The following is a 22,395-nucleotide window of genomic DNA, read 5'->3' as shown; positions in this document are numbered from 1 at the left end:
GGTTTCACCTGCTCCTCATACACTGTTAAAACACATATGCTGATCTCTACCTATATGTATGATCTCAGCATGCTAGCAGAAAAAGCCACAGAAAGAAGGAATACTGAATTTTACTTAGAACAGTTTCCTTACACCAAACTCAGCTGTGGCTAGAATGATGGTGCCTGCTTACTCAATCAGCTTTTTTTTTTTAATTATTTATTATGTATACACTGTTCTATCTGCTTGTGTCCCTGCAGGCCAGAAGAAGGCACCAGATCTCATTACAGATGGTTGTGAGTCACCATGTGGTTGTTGGGAATTGAACTCAGGACCTCTGGAGGAAGTCAGTGCTCTTAACCTCTGAGCCATCCCTCCAGTCCCTCGCTCAGTCAGCTTTACTGAAGACAGGCTTGAAGTACTGACTTGTGTGATATGAAATGCCACACTTACCTGGTACCCACGGACAAGGGTCGTCTGTAACTCTTTGAGAACATACTGCAGGAAGTGCACGCCCAGATCTTCGATTATTTTGGTGAGAGTACTGCGTGCAATGTCCCTGACTTCCTGGGCTCTGTTCTTGAGCAGGACGCACACTTTCAGCAAAACACTAGAAAATGCAAAGGCAAAACATAACCAAGAGACAGAAACATAGAAACACACCTATCTGTTAGGACTTGAGCTACAGCAAACCATGGCAGTGTTTCTCTTTCTGAGGAAAGGAATTAAAAGCCAAGGGAAAAGAGTAAATTCTGAGTCTCTCTGAACTTTTACCTGTCATATGACATACCTGGGCAGATTTGCCTCCATGACCTCCTGGGGGAGGGACCGCATCAGCTTAACCATGGCAAAGGCCAGGGGGACCCGGACCACTTCCTCCTCATTCACGACCTTCGACTTGACCAGCTTGTGCTCTTCCTCCCTTTTGGTCTGTAAGAATTAGAGTTTGGGGGAAATTCAAACTCTAGGCCTGCCAGCACTGTACCCTGCATCTGACTGTGTCCTTTGCCCCTGACTCGATCCTGGCTGCAGCAGGAGATGCTGGAGCAGTCCTTACCGCAGATGCCAAGCACTTATGCAGCCTGGGGAGGATATCCCCAGTTATGGCTCCTTGGATGGTTTTAATTGTTCTTTCCAACTCTTCCTTATTCCGAGGAAGGAAAGAAACAGACTTTGGGATGCACTCTTGTTCCGTAGCTGTTGTTCCACCAGAATCAGCTGCCTCGGGGGCTTCCAGCGGCTCCTTGCCGTCCGACGAACTCTTACAGGCTTGTTCCTTCTCTTCCTCATCCATAGGCTCCAATTCCGTGTCTTCATGTTCCAGTACCTCAGCCATCTCAACTGTGTCTGTAACATAAGTCACCTTTGACTAAATAAAGAAATGTCACAGTCGGGTAAGGGTTTATACCTGTCTACAATCTTAACCAGAACCTTAGCACTCAAGGTCAAGAAAGGACAATTAAAAAGTTTGAGGCCAGGTGAGCTAGTAGCCAGACCCTGTCTCAAAATAAAGAGGCAGTGGAGGTGAAAAGAGGAAGAGGAGGTGACAATGATGCCGACAATGAAGACAAAGTCGCGCAGCTCTGAGAAGCTGCCCTTTCTATGAATAACTGTCACCCACTAGTTAATACTGATCTCCAATAGGGAGTGAGAGGCTGCGGGTTTCACTTTCTCACAGTCTAGAGTCTGATGAGGAACAGAGACAAGGAAACAGGCAATTATAAAAGTATGTGGCCTGGCCAGGATGGGTCATTTGAGAACAGTCGGGCAGGGTAGGGTGGGGAGCACGCTGGGATTAGGATTCTTAGCTAACAGAAGGTTTCCTAAAAGGAGGGAGGGAGGGAGGGAGGAAAAGAAAGGAAAATGCTCTCTGGCAACATTTTTGGACAAAACGCACTCAAATATTAAGTATATATTAAGAACTTGGAGGGAAAGGAAGTTAAGCAATAAAGCCTACATTTTAATCATAAAAAATAAAAAAGGTTTCCTAAGCAGTGGGCTAGAGTTTCTACAGCAGAAACTCCCATTTACAAGATTGGCCCAGCTGTTGGCTCTCATGTAGAAACTTCCCTTCTGGGATTTAGCTTACTTCAGTGAAGTACTGGGAAGCAGCCAGTCGTGACCCTGTTAACACACATCTCTGTGAATCACCTTACTCCCTGTGCGCGGTCCACTCCGCACCAGGGAATGGGAAGAGGCACTCAACTTGCAAAACTCCTCTGAGAATTAAATGAAGTAAATTCTGTAACTGTCTAAACGTGCTTGTTATTCCACCAACTATTAAAAAAGGTGGCCGTGATGTCCCCTCTCTGTCATTCACCAGCTGTAATACTTGGTTGTCTTACGTGGCTGGAGCTCAGCTTCTCCTGTGAAAATCCAGGTAACTGATGGGGTTCTTGACAGGTGCCTGTCAGGATGACAAGATACTGCCCCTCTGCTCAAAAATCTGCCTTCATTAGCATCTCATTGTTGTTTAGCATTTTTTTGTTTGTTTTTTAGACCAGGCTGGCCTCAAACTCTGAGATCTGCCTGCCTCTGCTTCCCGAGCGCTGAGACTACAGATTGTGCCACCATACTTGGCTTGTTAAACAAACTAACATATGGAATCAGGAACCAGAAAATGAAGAACTCTGAGCTCAGCATCATAAAGGACTGTAAGTCAAAGATGCTCTTCATCTTCAACCTGGATGGAAGTCCCTCCCCTCCACCTTGGCTTGGTCCAGTGATTCAGACTACTCTGGGAAGACGGATAACCAGGAGGTCAAGGGTCTGGCTGTGTTTCAATGTGACGGGCATGCTTTGATGCTGTTGCAATCTAATGACAGAGCAGGCTGCTGCAGAGGAAAGAGAAGGAGGAAGAGCTGTTCTGAGGCAGAGAAGTCATGTTCTGTCTGGGCCCAGGATCTCACTGCGGTACTCACAGACAGACCGCCACACACAGGGAGTCAGACCTCTAGGGAAATAAACAGTGGCCCAGAAGTTTACATTATACAACTTAGATGTGCCTCCTGCACAGGCAACTAAGATGTCATAAGAAGAAGCCATTTGTTTAGTCTGTTTCTCTCTGACTCAGTAACTGCTCCTTACTACAAAGAGAAGAAAAAGCAGTGCATTTTGCCAACAAGTTACCCATGAATAGAGTAAGAATCGAATTTAACAAAGTTTCAAACTTACTTTCTTCACTGGTAACATTTCCCATTTGCTCTTCAAAAGATTTGTAGTCAAAATGGAAGGCTTCCAACACTATCACCAGCAAGCTGTCAAGAAAGATAGAGAGGCCCTCTGATTAGCGACATCATCTGTGAAGGGAGAGAAGATGCCAACGTGACACTAGCAAGCACCTCAGTAACCACATTCAGACAGCGAGGATACACGGCCATCTCACAAAGACCCACCCGGGAAGCAAAGCCCAGGTTCCGTGTCAAAGACAACACAACTGACTGTACCTGACGCCCAGCTTCTGGTTGACCTGGCCTGACTGCAGGACGTGAATGAAGTGTTTCAGGTAGTACACGTACGCCGGCCACGCCAGGTGTCTGCAGACAGCGCCGATGACTTCGGTGGCGGCAATGGTTATGTTCTCGTGCTGTAACGCAAACCAGAGCACCAATGCGCGAGCAATCGCTAACAAAACACGAGGTTATTCGGTGAGCTCCATGGGGCGCAGGCCGCCGGGAGTTACACAAGGAGAGAGACTACCTGTTCTTCCACAGGCCAGTTCGCCAGCCGCTGTCACAGAGTACCGATTTGGACACTGGGTGATTGACAAATAAATCAGGCTTACCCTTTCCTACCCCAATCCCTGCAAAGGATGGCATCAAGATCTTTAAATTCTTTAATATTCATTAATATTAATATACTCTGAATTCTTTGCGGAAAAAAAAAGAAACGAAAAAAAAAAAGCTGTGCCCAAGGTCCAAATCTACACACTATTGCTCAGAAGTGGTCAGAAATAAACCCAGTTGTCACACTCTGGATGTAAGATGCAGCAAGACCACAGTGCTCCCCAAGAGGAAGGGTAGGAGTGAGTGTTTCCATGACCTGAATTCCCCGTATGCAGAGACTGTGGGGTTCCCATACAGAACTCCAGAAGAGCCTGCTGGTCTCCGAGTTACAGAGGCAGGCTGCACATGGCAGCTGCGGTCTCCAGGGAGTGGTAGGCCACTGTGCGGCAGGCGAGAGGGCTGCTTGAAGAGAGGCTCTCTGATTTGAACGGACACTAATCAGGATACACAAGTAAGGAGAGACCGTCAGCAGGGCCCAGCTAAGGATGGATCCTTAGCCCTCTCTCTAGCGCCGAGTGAAAAAGATGCCAAGGCATGAACATGCGAACAGATACGGTGGAGTGAGGAACACCAGCAATCATACACATGCGAGCAGTTAGAAAAGAACTCTCCCCTACTGGACCTTTTCAGAAGACAACTGGCAGTTTATAAAGCAGTAAGAATATTTACTGTGTATTTTACACCTAAAACAGGTTAAAAGCGGGTGACAAAAATACTTTTGTGATCAGTAAGGCAATAGAGGAAAACAAAATCACAAATATCAGGATCAACTAAAGGAAGGAAAATGAAAAATAAGTAACAAGATTGTAGATCTCAACCCAACCTTATTAACAAACATGAGAAGTGCAAACTGTCTAAAGCTCGCTCTCGGGAATGGACAGACAGACTGGACATACAACAGGGCCCTGAGAAACAGCCTGGAAGTCACAAGGACGTTGGAAGGTGAAGGTTCTAAGAGACACTGTGCCAACACCAAAGAAACCTAGGCAGATCCTCTCCAGCTGGGTCTGCTCACATGTCAGTGCCTTTAGACACTTGAGTTGATTGTTCTTACTGACTTTAATTAAAACTGGGATTTAAAGAACCTTTTAAGGCTAGGTGTGGTGGTCCATGACCACAGTCCTGCTACTAGGGAGGGAGAGTTGTATATTCAAGGCCAGACTGGGTTACAGGGAACCACCCCGCCCTCAAGAATGCAGAGAGAAGGATGGAAGAAGCCACAGTCGCAGCACGTGCCAGTCTGAAGCAGCTCCATCTCTATGCATTCGAGGCAGCCTGTTGTGGAATATTAGTTGCCGGTGTGTTACGTGTGTTTCTGCTGTGGAACATTTTTTTAGTGAAGCAAAGTTGTGTTGCGTTTTTTTATGTTGCATTTGTTTGAAGCTCTGTTACTGTGCTGTCTAAAACACCTGATGGTCCTAATAAAGAGATGCATGGCCAAATAGCGAGGCAGGGGAAAGGATAGGAGAGGCTGGCAGGCAGAGAGGATAAACAGAAGGAGAAAAAGAAGGATCAGGAAGCAAGAGAGATTGAGGAGCGAGAAAAGAAGGGTCCAGCCACCCGGTCAGTCACAAAGGAAGAGTGAAAGTAAGACACACAGAAGTAAGAACAGGAAAAGTCCAGAGGCAAAAGGTGGATGTGATAATTTAAGAAAAGCCGTCAAGAAGTAAGCCAAGCTAAGGTCAGGCATTTATAAATAAGAATAGGACTCTGTGTGTGATTTATTTGGGAGCTGAATGGTGGGCCCCACAAATAGTAAAGAACAACAAGAACAAAAAAAACAAAAACAATAACAAACAACAACAACAAAACAAACCACCAACATCACCAGCCTCTCCTACACAATGAATCCAAGGACAGCTTGGGTACAGAGTCAGACTTGGTCTACAAACCAACCAACAAGAAAACCAATAAACCAAACCACACCGGTAAGGCAGCAACTGGGGAAGCTGAGACTGGGTAACTGAGAGTTCAAGGTCAACGTGGGGCACACAGTGAGATCCTTTCTCATTTTAGACGTCTAGACATGTCTAGGAAGGGGTTTCGTTTCTAGTGTGGAGGGTTGGCCCGTGCACACAAATAACAGAATAAAAATGTATTTACCATTTCCACAGCATTTACCCCGTGCCAGCAGAGGCTCTAAAGAATCTGAACCACTTCCATTTCAATCTAATTCCGTCAACACATTAATGTGGTCACCAATGGTATACTCCCGAGACCTAAATGCTTACCTTGAGCATTTTCTCATCAAATATTGGCGTCATGGCATAAGGCATGATGTAATTCTGAAGCGACTTGGACGATAGCACAACCTGCCCATCCAGCAGCTGTTTGGCCAGCTTCTTCAAGGCTCTTGCTCGTCTGTGGACCTAGAGGATTAGAAGACACGTGCAATGGCTACTGCACACTCTCCTACAACCACCTGCACCTCAGCTCCAGCGCTTTTCCCATGGAAAGTGTACAGGCGGGAACTCTGGTCATGGACTAGGTAAGCAAACACCTGGGTGTTGATCTGTTTACAGAAATACAACCCACCCGTAAAATGGACCCGAACACTTAGGAAAACCGGAGAAAGTGGACACTGTTGTGATGTGCGTTTGATGATGGCCTCAGGAGATGGTCATCTATCTCATATGCACATTTGGGCGATGGCCATGCAGACCAGGGAAGGAACCTGGATACCCCGGGACACCCCAGACACCTTCCCCAGAAGGCAGAGCTGTCTGGGGTGTACTCTGAAGGCAGGAGAAACAGCCGCGCCTACCTGAATGTGCTTCATGTTCTCGAAGAAGTCCATTTCCGGGTCGTGGCGATGAGTGAGCTGCACCAGGTCCTTGAATTCCAGTTGATTGGGGAAAGTTTGAATCAAACAGGAGAGGATCATGGTATAATCATGCCGAACGCTCTGCAAACACCAAGGGGAGAAAAAGTATTTTAAATGTATCCGTTTGCCAGTAGATGAGATAAGGTAGACGAAAAAGTTATTCATATTTTAAGTAAATCATTTCCTTCAATGTAAGAACTCCCTCCTCCTCAACAGGCCTGGCAACTGTTATTATTTATACTAAACCCGACTGCCCTCCAACAGCAGAAGAGGGAAGACACCTGTAGACAGCACTAATTAACAGATAAAGCTGCGTACCTCTGTCTGGCTCTTCAACCCTTTCCTCAGTCTCTCCAGGAGGGTCCGGTGAATGATCTCTTTATACTCTTTCTCTGTGACGTTCAGAGCAGCCAGCCTCTGGATGATGCTTGTCAGGCACATGCTGGCATTGTCACTGAGAGACATGTCTCCTACCTGAAAACGAGAATTCGTAACTGTTATCTAGTAATACGACATAGAATAATATTCCCCTACAAAACCTACCTGCAAAACCCTACCAAGAAATCCCTGCGTTTGGGTAGTACTGGTGCACACGCCTTTATCCCAGCACTTGAGAGGCAGAGGCAGGCCAGCCTGGTCTACAGAGCGAGTTCCAGGACAGACAGGGCTACATAGAGAAACCCTATCTCAAATCCACACCTCCAAAAAAATAAAAAGAACTTAGTGCAGAGGTTTTCCCTAAACTAACTGCTAGCAGGCAGTTTCAGACTCCTTATGTTGAAATTTGGCATGCTATCTGAAGAAATAAGCCCTAAATAGAAACTCCCTTGTTCACATCCCAGATGAACTTGTGAGCATCACAGAGTGTAAACGCCCCACAGCTACTTGATGCCCTGCAGCTTAGCAACAGTCATGGCTTCATTTTCCCGTTTTAGATTTAATTCCATTGAGTAATACGGCACTTAATATAAATACCCTTTATTTCTTATAAATCTTCAATAAAAGCAGACAAACAAGTAACAGTTAACCTAAAACTAAGCATACTGAAATGCCATAAAATTCATCCTTTTATTAAAGCATACAGTTAACAGTTTTCTATTAATTGTGTGAGCACGTGTGCGTGCGTGTGTGAGAACAGGCACACGCCCAGCACCACTGTGGAGGAGGCAGAGAACCAGCTTTAGGAGTCCGTTCTTGCCTTTCACCCTGGTCACCAGGCAGGGTTTTACGGCTCTGAGTACTCCAGGCTAGCCAGCTTTCGAGCTTTGGGGATTTTCCAGTCAGTTCCCTCCCCCTCTCGCCTTCCATCTGGCTTTTCACATGTGTTCTGGGGAATGAACTCAGGTCATCAGTCTTGACTGGCAAATGAGCCCCCGTGCTGGCCCCGATGGGTTTTAGAAGATGATGAAGGCTGTTCAGCCACAGCTGACATCTCCTCTCCGAAGGGTTTCATCACTGCCGTTCCCTCCCTACAGCTCTAGGTCAACACTTGCTTGTCTTTAAGACAGGGCCAGCTGTGGTGTGCATGGTGGTAGGGGATGCTGGAGGTGGAGGCAGGAAGATCGTGAGTCTGAGGACCGCCTGGTCTACACAGAGTTCCCGTTCAGACAGGACTGCAGTGCAGTGAGACCCTGTCTGTAAACACACTCACCAAACCAAAAGACAGGGTCCCGCTCTGTAGACCCTTCTATCCTGCCTCCGCAGCAGTGAGACTGTGGAAGGGTGCCGCCATGCTCGGGCAATGTATGCTTTATGTTTGCCCAAGTGCTTCCATGTGTTTACCAACATTTTCATCTTTCAAATCATGAGAGCAGCAGAAAGTGCTTCACAAAACAAAAGTCAGCCCTAAAAAATGCCTGTCCTCTTTCTAAAATGAATTCAGGAATTAGGTCACTGTATTTAGTGGCGTGTATCAAAACAGTCTGAGCGTGAGCCGTGAACACGCACCTCCATGTTATAGAAACAGTTATGCATCACAGGGACTAGGTAGTCGGCATCCACCGTCTGCATTTCCTTTACGGTAGAGGTGATGGTCTGGAAAGCTGAGAATCGCACGTCAAAGTTGATGTCATCGAGATGCCTTTTATCAAAGGCATTAAGCTACAAGATATAATGGGAAAATCATATAGAGGGATAGATATTAGGATTAATAAACCAAAATGACAATACTTTTGAAGTCAAAAAGGAATTAGATTTCTCTCTTACCTTTACAATGTCTGTAACATATTTTAGTCCACTTTCAAAATCAGACAGACTCTGAAAAGAAAGGGCAATGTGTTAATTTTTGGAGTTGATGAGGGAGTTGCTCAGTGCGTAGCCCAGGTTGGCCTTACCCTCCCAGATACTGGGACTGCAGGTCTGCGGGAGCATTCCTGGCTATTAGCATAATTATTTATGGATAAAACCATAGCCTTTCTGCTCTAACCGCCCCAGTTCCCCATACCATTCAACTGCACATACACCGTACTGGATCAGAGGTGGCTGGCTCCAGAGTTTTATGGGACAGAAAGAAAGGGCAGTTTGGGATCACAAATGCCTACTCCATACCTGGAAAACAGTGCACAGCAACTGTCTTGACAACTTGTTCTGAATAACTGAGAAGAGTTTGGCCAGAGGTTTGAGGAAGCTGGTGGGGTTCAGACAATGCTGTAACAAGTTCTGCACTGTCACCAGGATGTCAAGCTCTGTATCCTGAGAATCAGGAGAAACTGCATTTCAGTGCTTCATACAACATTACAGGCACGCACACGCATTCACATGTACAAGTGTTAGTTATTCCTACAACATTACAGGCACGCACACGCATTCACATGTACAAGTGTTACTTATTTAAGATCTGGTTTTGATACTTGGAACAATACTGCCTCTGCCTCCTCCGTGCTGGGATTACAGGTGTGCACTACCACACCCAGCTCAGTTTATATTTTATGATAGTGAAGGAAACAGTTACAAATATTGGAAAAAATTTATTTCATGGCATTTAAAGAAATTAGCATTTTAACACAAAATCTAGTTACGGTTTCTTCCTTCAGTTCTGATGAGGATGGACGGGAGTTTGAAGCACTGTCTCTCCAGTTCACGAATCACAGAAGAGCCAACAGCAGAAGCCCCCCGAGGAAAACAAACGCTTCTGGCTGTCTAAAGATTTGCGGGCTTACATCTGCGGAGTCCGGTGATGCCTTGTCTCCCATCTACTCTAGCCCAACCCCCACCCCCCATATTTCAAATGCCGGACTTCTAACAGTCTTAAGTTTTCTGGATCAAATGTATCACAGAGATCAACCAACAAGATCACCTATAAACAAAGACCCCTAATGGGATAGCACCCTCTGAAGACACAGTAACCGCTATGAACTGTACCTGTGCGACATTGCCGTGGAGGAGGAAGGGAAGGAGAAGAGTGATGAGGAGAGAGCTCTGCTCTCTGTCCTTCATGAACTTGCTGATCCTAAAGAAGACAATGGACAGGTGAGGAAGATGTGGGAAGGAGGCTCTGAGCGCCAGGCCGCAGACCACCCGCCGTCAGCTGCACAGCGGGCACTCTCACCCCCCATACGTCTCCATCATTTCACCGTATTGGCTGTCTAGGTGGCTCCTGATGGCAGGGCTGTCATCAGGCAGGAAATGACCCACTAAAGGTTTTACACACACAATATTCCAATGTAATTCCATCGGCAGCATCACGACAGAGGAATTGTTCAGCCCCATGTTGTATAGAGAGAAACTGAGACCCAGAGGAGAGGCTGTAGTGTGTTGGGAAGCATCAGCGGGTTTGTGACTCTGGCCTTTCTGGAGCATAAGGGTTCATCATTCTTCCACTACCGCACCCATAAGTCGGGACAAAACTTAGCGATCACTTACAGAAAGAAACTTAGATAAACGTACATAAAACGTTCCAGCTTCTAGCAGATCCCAGTTTATCACTTTATGTTGTGGAAAGTAATATTAAAGGTTGTCAATGTTTCATAATGCTTGTATCAAAATTTAAGATAAAATCATTTTTTTTTTTACTAACTTTGCCTTTGTAGAAACTGATTATATACTATTAATTTTACTGCCAAAGACTTTTTTTTAAAAAACAGGCTTGAGTTCTTTATAGTATTTTTCTGTGATCTAACAAAACCTGAGAGTCTAATTAAGCAGCTATGCAAAGGAGGAACCAGCAAATCTTTAGTCTGACTCTGGCTTAAACCCAGCATCTTACAGGTGACAGTTTAGAAGACTCCTTTTCCGTAATTTGTTCAAAATTGTTAACTGACAAACAAGATAAAAGTTTTAAAAACTTTAAACCCCTGAATGTTAATCTTCACCGTTAACGACAAACAGTCACTCACTTGGAAAGAATGCCGAGCTCCTTACTGACTTGTGCCCTGTTCTTTTTCTTCTTCACCTTCTCTGCACTGATTGTGGTTTTGCTGAGGTACTGAAGAATTGCAGGCACGTGGGGCAGAATCAATCTCCCTCCCACAGTGAGAGGCTCTGAAACAGGGATTGTTTAAATTAACCTTTTGTCAGACAAGGAAAGTATTCAACTATTAATGAGCATTTAAATTTCAACTCTAATCATTAAATAACATTCTCTTCCTTAAAAGAGAGACACCAGTAGCTAAATCAGAAATGTATTTATTTAATCAATTATTCATTCATATATTTTATATATTTTTTTTTTTGAGGCAGGATTTCTCTGTGTACTCCTGGCTCTTTAGACCAGCCTGGCCTTAAACTCGCAGAGATCCTCCCTGCCTCTGCTTCCCAAGTGATGGGATTAAAGGCGTGCAGTGCACCACCACCGCCTGGCTTTTAAATTACAAATTCATAAAAGACCTTAGGGTCCGTAAATCCAGGAACTGTTGGGGTACCGTGACAGGAAGAATCTGGGTGCAACAGTGCAAAGTATTTCCCAGTTTCCTGGAGGACGGCTAAGAACTTCCTGGGGAGCAGTCATCCACGTTCCTACCCGTGCAATGAATTTCAGATGACACACGTCTCTGAAACAAGGCATTTTCCAGACCCGCTGACGTCTGAGTCACCCGCTCTGTGCCGCGCACGCACCTGTGCTGTCGGCCACCTCGGCATACACACAGCCAGTCACCGGCAAGCTCGGCACTGTTTCTGTGGGCTCGAAATCGGGAAGGTTGAGAAGGTCATCGACTATGTCCATTACGATGCTCGCTGTGGCATCGGACAGATTCTTCGCTGAGAGAACGGCAAAGACGTTGGTCAGGACATCGCACTCTGGGTGTCCGGGTCTCTGTTTAGCCAGAAGAGGGAAGTATCTGTAAGGGGAAAGACCCTGTGATAAGCACCTCACTTCTCAGTATGTTCATGTCTAAAACACCTTATAAGAGTTTATACATGGGGCTGGAGAGATGGCTCAGAGGTTGGGAGCATTGCCTGCTCTTCCAAAGGTCCTGAGTTCAATTCCCAGCAACCACATGGTGGCTCACAACCATCTGTAATGAGGTCTGGTGCCCTCTTCTGGCCTGCAGACATACACACAGACAGAATATTGTATACATAATAAATAAATAAATATTAAAAAAAAAGAGTTTATACGTGATTTTAACGTGTAAATGAAGAGAAAGTACTTTAAAATCCAGAGCTCAATGGCTGATTCTAAGCACTCTATAAACATTACTTAGATTATATATATTTATTTAGACTTCATGACATCTCTGTGAGGTCCATCATTGTACATCACGGATGAAGGGCAGACCTGCTAAAGCCACTGAGCTACCATACACAGAAGCAGAGCTGAGACTTGAGTCACTGCTGGACTTCTGGTCTTAAGCATTTTCTAAAGGATCATATGAAAGTTCCGTACGCCTTTAACCCCAGCACTCGGGAGGCAGAGGCAGGTGGATCTCTGTCAGTTCGAGGCCAGCCTGGTCTACAAGAGCTAGTTCCAGGACAGGCTCCAAAGCTACAGAGAAACCCTGTCTCAACCAAAAAAAAAAAAAAAAAAAGTTCTGTACTCAGTAATAAGGTTTCTAAACTGAAATGTCTAGAAACTCATTAGACCAATGTACTACAGCATGAGACAGGGGCTGTTTGTAGACAGACAGAACTCAGAGAACACAATCACTTGGAGAGGATGAAGCCATCCTAATAATAAAACACTCATAGAAAAAATTAGAATATTCTCCACATAGAAATGTATCAAATAATTTACAGGAAAAGAAAACATGGGTAGATTAACTTCATCAATTCTTTATCACTGGAAAGAGTTCAAATATTTGAACATACTTGGCCGTGTGAAGAGGAGGAACCGTGCAGGGAGACACACTCATGAAAGAGAAACGGTCTCTGCTCTTTGAGAATTTTAGGTGGGTTAACTACAGAGGGAGAATACAAGCCAGGTGTGAAGACAGGGACTTGTGGCACTGAGAAAGCGCAAAGGAAGAAACGGGGAACGTGGGGGACACGTGAGACAAAGGTGTATGTCATGATTAGAACCAGTGCAGCTAAGTCAGCGCCAAGGCTCCCAGATCACAGTGGCTGTCCTGGCTCATTGCCATTTTTTGTTTTTTTAAATTAACATGTCTCCATCTGATAGCAAGTGTTAGCTATCTTGAGTTCACTGAAGTTTTGAGACAATTGCTCTTCCTTGTAAGATTAAGGACAGTAGATACAGTTCACCATAAGTGTTTAGTGCAAAGCAAACTGCTACACCTCTCTATAGACGGGAAGATCAACTTTAACATCTGATGCTATGTAAGTGGCAGTTTTACTTTACATTTTTATCACACTGATTCATTTTTGTGTGTACACATGAGTGTGAGGGTTTCCTACTGAGCAGGACACATGGAAGGCCAGAGGGCACCTCGTCCGAATCAGTTCTCTCCTTCCTCCATCCACGTGGTCCTAAGGGATCAAACTCAGGCCATGTGCCTTCACCCGATGAACCACAGCGCTGGAACTGGTCGACGCCAGCCCTTGTTATTTGCTTCTGGAAAGAGTAGCATTCTTATGAAGTAGTTTGTGATACATTTATTCACTAATTCTTTCACAGACAACTATATGTGTGTGCGTGTTCACTGGGATTCTATGTCATGAAAGCAAACAGCAGGAGTCCCAGCGCAGGACAGGGTTCTGGTGACCAAACTTTAGTCTTTTGAAAGAGCAGCAAGGGCTTGTAACTGTTGAGCTATCTCTCCAGCCCATTATCTGCTTTCTCAGAAAAGGAGGAGTCATGAAGCGGTGTTCAGTGTGGATGTGCCTTGAATCAGGGACCAAATAAAGTCAGAAGGAGCTGCACGGCAGCCTTGGCCTGTCTGTACACATCACCACGAAACTTCCTCAAATACGACCGCAGAGCACTGCTTACAGACGCTCAGAGGTGAGATACACAGTCAGGTTTGTCATCAAATGTGGAAACAGTGGAGTGAGGCCTTTCCTTACAACAGGCTCCCTACTGGTAGAACGAACAGATGAAGAAAATGATGTTTCTGGGTTTTAGGAAAAGCCTGTTTAATAACAAGAAAACATCCATGCCATAATGGTAAACGATGAAATACAAAACGAAAAACTGACTATACAACATAGCCCTAATTTTGTAAAAACCGATGCCATGATTTTAAATAACAGATCGATATCAAAGCTTAACCTGACAGAGGAGCTGTGTGTTTATTTGGACAGGAGTTTTAATTCTCCGTTCAAGAGGGAACTGAGAAGAAGACGTACTGGACTATCAGTGAACACACGAGCATTTGTTTCTGAGCACAGGAAAGTTACGTGACGTCATCCCTTGTGGGATCTACATCCTTCTTCCCCGGCCAGCTCAAATGAAATGACCACTGCAGTCATCACACATGCAGGAATGCACCATCGACTGCCACGCCTGGGCATCCACCTTGCATTTTATGTACAACTGTCATTTGTATCAAACACATTGCAAGGTGTAATTTTAACCTATTTTTCCATTTTCTAAAAAGCTGGAAGAGAGGATACTGAATGTTTTTACAAGAAAGAAAAGATATCTGAGTACATGATCGTCCCGCTTTTTACACTATACAATGTATTTATGTACTGTAATATACCCCATAAACGTACCCCACTAGACAGTGGACGGCCCTAGACCAGCTCTGACCAGAATGGAGCACTGCTCTTTCTTACCTTGCATTTCTGCTCCAGATACTAATGAGCTTCAGCAGAGGAGTAGGCGAATACTGACTCTCAGATCCAAGCCTGCAGACCTAGGATGGCAAATGAAGGCATATAAACCACAGAGACGCACAGGAGAAACAAGAGCAACCACTAAACAGAGGAAGCACCATAGCGGAGACCACACAGAAAGGACAGATGGAGGAAGAGAAGGATAGCAACGATGGGCCATGGACTATCTAGAGACTGGGACCAGCTGTCTGGGGATTCAATGACTGAGTTTTTCTTTTTAATATTTATTTATTTATTTATTATGTATACAATATTCTGTCTGTGTGTATGTCTGCTGGCCAGAAGAGGGCACCAGATCTCATCATAGATGATTGTGAGCCACCATGTGCTTGCTGGGAATTGAACTCAGGACCTTTGGAAGAGCAGGCAATGCTCTTAACCACTGAGCCATCTCTCCAGCCCTCAATGACTGAGTTTTAAACAGCTAGAAACTGTTCTCAAAATCAAGTCCCTCCCGCAGTCTTCTTAGCTAATACACCAGTTACCATAACAACTGGTCACAAGCAGAGAAACCTGAAAAGAAATGCTGATGAACACAAGCACCTTCCCGTGTGCTGACAAGTGGCGCTATGGCAGCTAGAGCAGACTTCTTAAGGCATACAGTCATACTCACGCTAACCGTCAGTATAAACGCTACGGAATTTAAAAACCGACTTTTGATCTTTAGGTCTAACTAAGGGTTCTAACAACCTGCAGAAATAAGAGTCTTGATGTAAGAAAGCAGAGCAGACAACATTTGTGTCTGGGTGGCAGACTATGTTAGTGAATAAAAAACAATGGGAGAAGCAGACGGTGTCAGGCAGGACAGAGAAATCAAATCAAGGTTTACCTGAGGCCAAACTGCACCATGAAACACGGCATCAATTTCTTCCGCTCTGAACTGATAGGATTCCCAATCCAAAAAGATATCGCTGATCATCTTGATTCCCAGACGTCTTAAGTTTTTCAGTGGGTTAATAAACCTTAGTTGTATCTGAAAACAAATGCCTTTTTCAGACACAGACACACACACACTACCCCCACCCCCACCTGATTCCTTAGAGAGACTCTTGCTCATGTGGCAGAGAAAAAAGAGGCTCGGGGATGGAGAGACGCTCAGTATTTAGCAGCACCTGCTGCTCTTGTGGAGGACCCAGGCTCAGTTCCCAGAACCCACAGCTTCCTAATTCCAGTTCCTGGGGATCTGGTGCCCTCTTCTGGCCTTCAGGGGCAATGCACACACATTGTGTACAGACATACAGTGGAAAAAAAGCAGCAACAGAAATAAACAAATATGTCTGTGTGGAGGCAGAGAGGCTGGAGAATCACAGCAGACACTAAACAGACATGACGTTTCCCTCCCTAGGCGGCGTGAAGTCATAACTACGCAGGCTATCTGTTCAGGCTCAAACTAGACGTATTTACTGAGTTCCCTTCAACAGCATTATAGCCAAAGCCTGTATAGGAGGGACTGAAAATTCTAAAGAGTTTGATATGTGAGGAGTTTTATAAACCTGGGAATGACAAATATCATGCAGAATTTCCACTGGATATTAAAGAATAAATGGGTTTATCCCAGAGAGGAGAGACAAGGGCTTCAGAGTGATGCTCTCTGAACACACACTGTTAAAAGGAACTAATCAAAGATGCCTCAAACCTGTTCACCTCTCTACCTGATCAATACGCTGTGAGCGTTAGGTATGTAAATGGCAGCATTTACACATGACTTTATTTTCCTACAGCTTTACCTAAACCATCCTGGAACCCAGGGCGGCAAAGGAAATCCTCTTATGCAGTGAACGTCAAGTCCACGTCCAAGACACAGCGAAGAAAACTAGGAGGGGGCCACTTGCCACGAGAAGCCCACGCTCCAGGCCAAGGAAGCATGAGCTCTCACACAGCCATCTGCCTTCACTCGCCTTCCTACTCAAGCTGCAGAGGAAATAACAGGTGAACACAAGAAGGTGCCACATAACAAATCATTCTGATCCTGCTTCCTCTGTCAGGTGCACCTGTGCTGCCCCTGGAGTCAGGTTTGGGGGAAGATAAAAACCACCACTGACCTTAAAAACACGGCACTGTGATCGTCTGGACACATGACAACAGACACTTATGAACACGGCACTGTGATCGTCTGGACACGTGACAACAGACACTTATGAACACGGCACTGTGATCGTCTGGACACATGACAACAGACACTTATGAACACGGCACTGTGATCGTCTGGACACGTGACAACGGACACTTATGAACACGGCACTGTGATCGTCTGGACACATGACAACAGACACTTATGGACACGGCACTGTGATCGTCTGGACACATGACAACAGACACTTATGGACATGGCACTGTGATCGTCTGGACACATGACAACGGACACTTATGAACACGGCACTGTGATCGTCTGGACACATGACAACAGACACTTATGAACACGGCACTGTAATCGTCTGGACACATGACAACAGACACTTATGGACACGGCACTATGATCGTCTGGACACATGACAACGGACACTTATGAACACGGCACTGTGATCGTCTGGACACATGACAACGGACACTTATGAACACGGCACTGTGATCGTCTGGACACATGACAACAGACACTTATGAACACGGCACTGTGATCGTCTGGACACATGACAACGGACACTTATGAACACGGCACTGTAATCGTCTGGACACATGACAACAGACACTTATGGACACGGCACTGTGATCGTCTGGACACGTGACAACAGACACTTATGAACACGGCACTGTGATCGTCTGGACACATGACAACGGACACTTATGAACACGGCACTGTAATCGTCTGGACACATGACAACAGACACTTACGGACACGGCACTGTGATCGTCTGGACACATGACAACAGACACTTATGAACACGGCACTGTGATCGTCTGGACACATGACAACAGACACTTATGGACACGGCACTGTGATCGTCTGGACACATAACAAGCAGCCCTAGCAAACAAGACGCCCACCATTCTCCAGCTCTGCTCTTCCCATGGGCAGGAGGGGCACATTCTGTTCATTTCTACAACTAGAGTTCCAGCTGTCCAGCTTACTCCGTAAGGGTTGACCAAGCCAGAGGAAAGCCCGGAAAATAAGCATTTGGGAGCTTTATGGATATTTGTACACGGCCACCACTTCAATGGACAAACACTACAAAACCAGCTACTACCTAACAACACACTGCATGTCAGCCAACACTGCAAAGGCCATCAAAGCCGTAAAGAGCAAGTGTGTAACTGAGCTCAAACACACACCAGGACAAATCACCGTGGGGCGACTCATGCCTCTTAGAGGAACTCCTCGGACCTGTTTAAAAGAGCAAGAAGCTCCACATCCGTGAGCAAGCCTAACACCTCAGGAATTAATGAACCATGAAATTGCACAAATGATCCTCTGAGTTACACAATGCTGGCTTGGGAGCATGGCCCATTACTGAGTAACTTCTAAGTTAATCGAAAGTCCAAAGGCCGCGTCTTTACGAAACCTCTCACACTTTTGGACTTAGCACGTGCACAGACGCTCCCCTGTCTGCGCTGCAGCTGAGATGGAAATGTGCGTCGTCTCCTTTAAGCTCACACAGGACAGAGTTTCCTCAATCTCACGCTGCAGACCAGGCTGGCCTTGAAGTCAACAGAGATGAACCAGCCCCTGCTCCCAGAGCGCTGGTATTAATGGTGTGTGCCCACACCTGGGTAGCTCGCAATCCTCTTGCCTCTGCGTCCTCCAGCAGATCCAACTGGTGTGGCCACCACAGCTGTGGCAGCGTCCTTATCACGCCTCCGCTCAAGGTCTATCAGGAATTCCCCAGTAGGAAGGAAGTTTTCATACTTCCAAGCAAATACGTGTGGTATCACCAACCTCACTTATGGGACGCTTCCCCTCACTGCACTCTAGACACCCTGGCCCCATCTCTTCTTAGAACACACTGGAGCTGTGCCACCCCAGGGGGTCAGCTCCTGCTGACTCATTTCATTAACAAGGCCAATTTACAGCTACCGAAAAACCAGCTGAGAATCCTGACAGCCAACTTCTACCTAAGACCGCGTTCAGAAGGCAGTTCACTGGGCGTATTATGAATCAACAGACAACTTTCTTTCTTTCTTCCTTCCTTTTCTTTCTTTTTTTTTACTTTTATTTCACAAGCGTTGGTGATTTGCTTGCATGTATGTCTGTACGAGATGTTGGAGACCCTGGAACTGGAGTTACAGACAGCTGTGAGCTGCCATGTGGGTGCTGGGAATTGAATCCAGGTCTCAGGAAGAACAGCCGGTGCTCTTAACCGCTGAGCCATCTCACCAGCCCTCAGAGACAACTTCTTCGACAAACTGAAACTTATGCCCATTTGATAATAACAGCCAGAGTTCAAAAGACAAAATGGGAGCCTGGGTCTTTCCTTCAAACCCAATTGCTCCAAGGGCCTCCTGTTTATCATAATGTACAAACTTCTTCCCTCTGTCCTCAAACGTCCTCACGGCCACATTCCTATTTTAACAGAACAGGTCTGGAAAACAATTCAGAAAACATCTACAGCGCTTACCTGCCGGCAGTTGGTCGGCTACCTAAGCAGTCCTGCTCGTCACTCTGCTTATTTATCAAAAACTGTACTGGTTCCAGCACTCACTTCCCAGAGTCTGTGCGACCCTCTCAGCATAACAAGGGTTCTAGGAGGAGATTTAACCTGGGAAGCCACTGTGATTCAGACTCAGCTGAGCAGCGAGCATCTCCGGTCTCTCACCTTCTCCCGCTGGTCGAGGATGTGCGAGACGGTGGCCGTCATACACAGCAGGATCTGCAGGATCTTTGGCAGGTACGCGCTGATCAGGTGGCTGACGTTCTTCAGAACCACCTCCAGGCTGTTTAAGATGCCATGCTGCCGGCCCACGGGAAGGACCTTAGACAAATCCAGATCCTCCACCGCCCGCAGAACTGCAGAGTGGCACTCCCCTAGGGACAGAGAGGATGCGGTGTTCAGGGAAACGCTGGTCTCTGAGGGCAGCATCCCTCCCACCCCTAAATAGTGCAGCGTTCCTAGAGGCGTGCTACTGTAGGGGACAGTGCACTTCTCTCATAGGTTACCTCCCAGTTTTTATGAAAATGCTCAGGGAGCCAGCAAGCTGGGTTTTACTGTCCACATTTCAGATAGGGAAACTAAGGGATAAAGAAAGATAAGGTAGTTGGAGGGCTGACTCTAAGAACAAATCTCACCCAATTTTATTATTATTTTCCTTTTTTGAGATAGGGTCTAATTATGTAGTTATGGCTGTCCTGGAACTCACTATGTAGACCAGGCTGGCTTCAAACTATCAGAGATCCACCTGTCTCTGCTTCCCAAGTGCTGGAACTAAAGGTGTGCACCACCATGCCTGGCTGGCCCAATTTAAAAACCGCCATTCCTGAACTCTGGAGTCACTGAGTTGTGCTGAGTTTGGAAGTCACGGATCTCCTAGAAGATTAAGACTACAGTGTCCTCTCTCTCATATAATTCCAGGTTAATAAATAAAAACAACTACTTTATAAACAACCGCTACAGTACTGACCGCAGAATTTGCTAAAATACCTGAACTGGTACTGCTTCAGCTTTGCACGGCCCCTGGGATCGGAGGATGGATTTACTGATGCACACACTCAGCTGGACCACCCGTAACTGCATCGTCCATCCACCCACCCAAACCTCTGTTCTCCTCGGAGCCATTCTCCTACACAGGGCAGGACTAAACTACATGGAAACCTATGATCTGGATCGAGACAAACCGTACCACCAAATAAATATTTATGTTGGGATAAAGTCAATCAATTTTGGAACTGGAACAAAGGATTTTATAGTCTGAAAGGTCTGAGCTCCAATCCCACCTCTACCGGTTTTCTCATCTGTAAAGTGGACAGCTATAGCTTAAGAGCGCCCGCGTTTGTTAAACATCAACGGAGCCGCCCGCTACATGTGGAGTAAGTGCTGATGGCGAGTAATCGCCATGACAACCATCCCACACTGTGACAGGAGAGTGCACCAGAGCTGGGCCTGCACTGTTAGACTTCTTCACTGCTTTCCAGCTGAGCCCAGCAGCTGGGATACAGGAGAGACAGACAAGCCGCTGCTCAACAGGTAAATGATTCTGTGGATAAATAAATGACTAAATCGCTAGAGTTCTGGTTAATTCTTACAATTTGTTCTTCATCTCTTGGGGTGCTGGGACTGACTCTCTTTCCCCCTTCCCCTGTGTGTCTGTGTGTATTTGAAGAGTCTCAGTATGTAGCCCTGGCTGACCCAGAATCATTACGTAGACCAGTATACACATGGTCTGTATAATGAGTGGTACTTGTCATTGTTCATTGGTAGAAACGGACAACAAAATGCATTTTCTACCGAAGACTCCTAGTGCAAGGGTACTGACAACCCTGGGCTCAACTGTGAGACCAGCTAAGTTTACAGTGAACTGCATTTCCGCAAAGAGACATCAGAGGGGTGGGAGGAAACAGTCCATTACAAAGATTTCTCCAAGGAACGTCAAGGGTCGCCACAAAAGGCGTGCATTTGGTCAGAGGCAGTGAGTAGCTACCATTCTTGAAATGCTTCACAGGTTCAGACAGCAGATCTAAGAAGAACTGGATCTCTTCAGGTTGGGTTCCAGCGAGGAAGCGCAGAACGATGGCCATGCGGGTGCCCGAGGCAGACTTCCCCTGGGTTTTACTCCCGGTCTTATTCTTCATCCGCCCATATAAAATTCTGAAAAGTCAAAACAGCATTATCCACATGCAGGCTAAACAGCATGAGCTGCTTGTTCTACTACCAGCCTTAAAGAGCTAATCCAAAGACTTCAAAGAATATACTATAAAGTTAAGAGAAAGGGAAAACAGGTACTATGAGAAAGGACGAAACAAGGCTAGCAGGAAGCAGGAAACAGAAAATAAAAAGGCTAGAAGGCAATTCACTGTATGCAGAGAAAAAAAAGCAATAAAACAGGCAAGTCAAGGATAAGTTAAATCAAGGATAAATGAAAACAATAATATAGATATTAAAAGGAAGTGAAATTAAGAACCTGGAAGAAAAAAGAAACATATAAACCAGCAAAAGAAAAAAAAATGAGGGAGAGGAAGAGGGAGTCAGATCTGTGTGGTCCAGGCCAGCCAGAACTCCAACGAGGCCCTATCTCAAGTCTCACAAACAAAATAAACAGAACAAAAATCACATGGAACTTATCTAGTTTTACAAGAAAACTTTAAAAAGCTTTTCAGGAAAAATATAATTCATAGCACAGAGAAAAGAGGAAAAACTATTTTTTTTTCTTTATGTGACGTGGTAAGAGAATACGTGGATGAGTTAATGAGTGAAAATAAAAAGCCAACACTAATTTTGCTTATAAACATAAAATGTCATTCCCCATTCCCTCCCTCCCAATAAACCAACACGTTAGACTAACCTATAACACCAAGCACAGCATCTCTCCCACCCCTTCTTTCCATGACTGCCAACACTGGCTTTGAACCTGGTTTCCAGGACTGCATGCATACAGACCCATAATAAGCTCAAAATACGCTTCTTTAGTTTTTTTTTTTTTTAATTGGAAAAGCTTTTTATCTCTCCACCCCTGGAAAAGGAGCCCGCCACTTCTCTCTGTGGGCAC

General features: G+C 45.6%; 1 protein-coding gene across 1 annotated transcript in view; it reads right to left on the bottom strand.

Moving 5' to 3' along the window:
• Nucleotides 1–22,395, bottom strand: part of Utp20 (UTP20 small subunit processome component) — an 82,046-nt gene that overhangs the window by 17,534 nt on the left and 42,117 nt on the right. Inside the window, exons 26-43 of the mRNA XM_075954385.1 lie at nucleotides 21,331–21,497; nucleotides 19,512–19,720; nucleotides 15,593–15,736; nucleotides 14,704–14,783; nucleotides 11,641–11,864; nucleotides 10,923–11,067; nucleotides 9,949–10,036; nucleotides 9,136–9,279; nucleotides 8,794–8,844; nucleotides 8,536–8,688; nucleotides 6,907–7,062; nucleotides 6,529–6,669; nucleotides 5,996–6,133; nucleotides 3,426–3,565; nucleotides 3,154–3,236; nucleotides 1,037–1,326; nucleotides 770–909; nucleotides 433–589 (exon numbers count right to left, since the gene is read on the bottom strand). Coding sequence (XP_075810500.1) covers nucleotides 433–589; nucleotides 770–909; nucleotides 1,037–1,326; nucleotides 3,154–3,236; nucleotides 3,426–3,565; nucleotides 5,996–6,133; nucleotides 6,529–6,669; nucleotides 6,907–7,062; nucleotides 8,536–8,688; nucleotides 8,794–8,844; nucleotides 9,136–9,279; nucleotides 9,949–10,036; nucleotides 10,923–11,067; nucleotides 11,641–11,864; nucleotides 14,704–14,783; nucleotides 15,593–15,736; nucleotides 19,512–19,720; nucleotides 21,331–21,497 — 2,650 coding nt within the window. The remainder of the gene's footprint in view (nucleotides 1–432; nucleotides 590–769; nucleotides 910–1,036; nucleotides 1,327–3,153; nucleotides 3,237–3,425; nucleotides 3,566–5,995; nucleotides 6,134–6,528; nucleotides 6,670–6,906; nucleotides 7,063–8,535; nucleotides 8,689–8,793; nucleotides 8,845–9,135; nucleotides 9,280–9,948; nucleotides 10,037–10,922; nucleotides 11,068–11,640; nucleotides 11,865–14,703; nucleotides 14,784–15,592; nucleotides 15,737–19,511; nucleotides 19,721–21,330; nucleotides 21,498–22,395) is intronic.

This window comes from Microtus pennsylvanicus, chromosome 20, assembly GCF_037038515.1.
Source record: "Microtus pennsylvanicus isolate mMicPen1 chromosome 20, mMicPen1.hap1, whole genome shotgun sequence".
Lineage (NCBI taxonomy): Eukaryota > Metazoa > Chordata > Mammalia > Rodentia > Cricetidae > Microtus > Microtus pennsylvanicus.
This window is presented reverse-complemented; position numbering and strand designations above follow the sequence as displayed.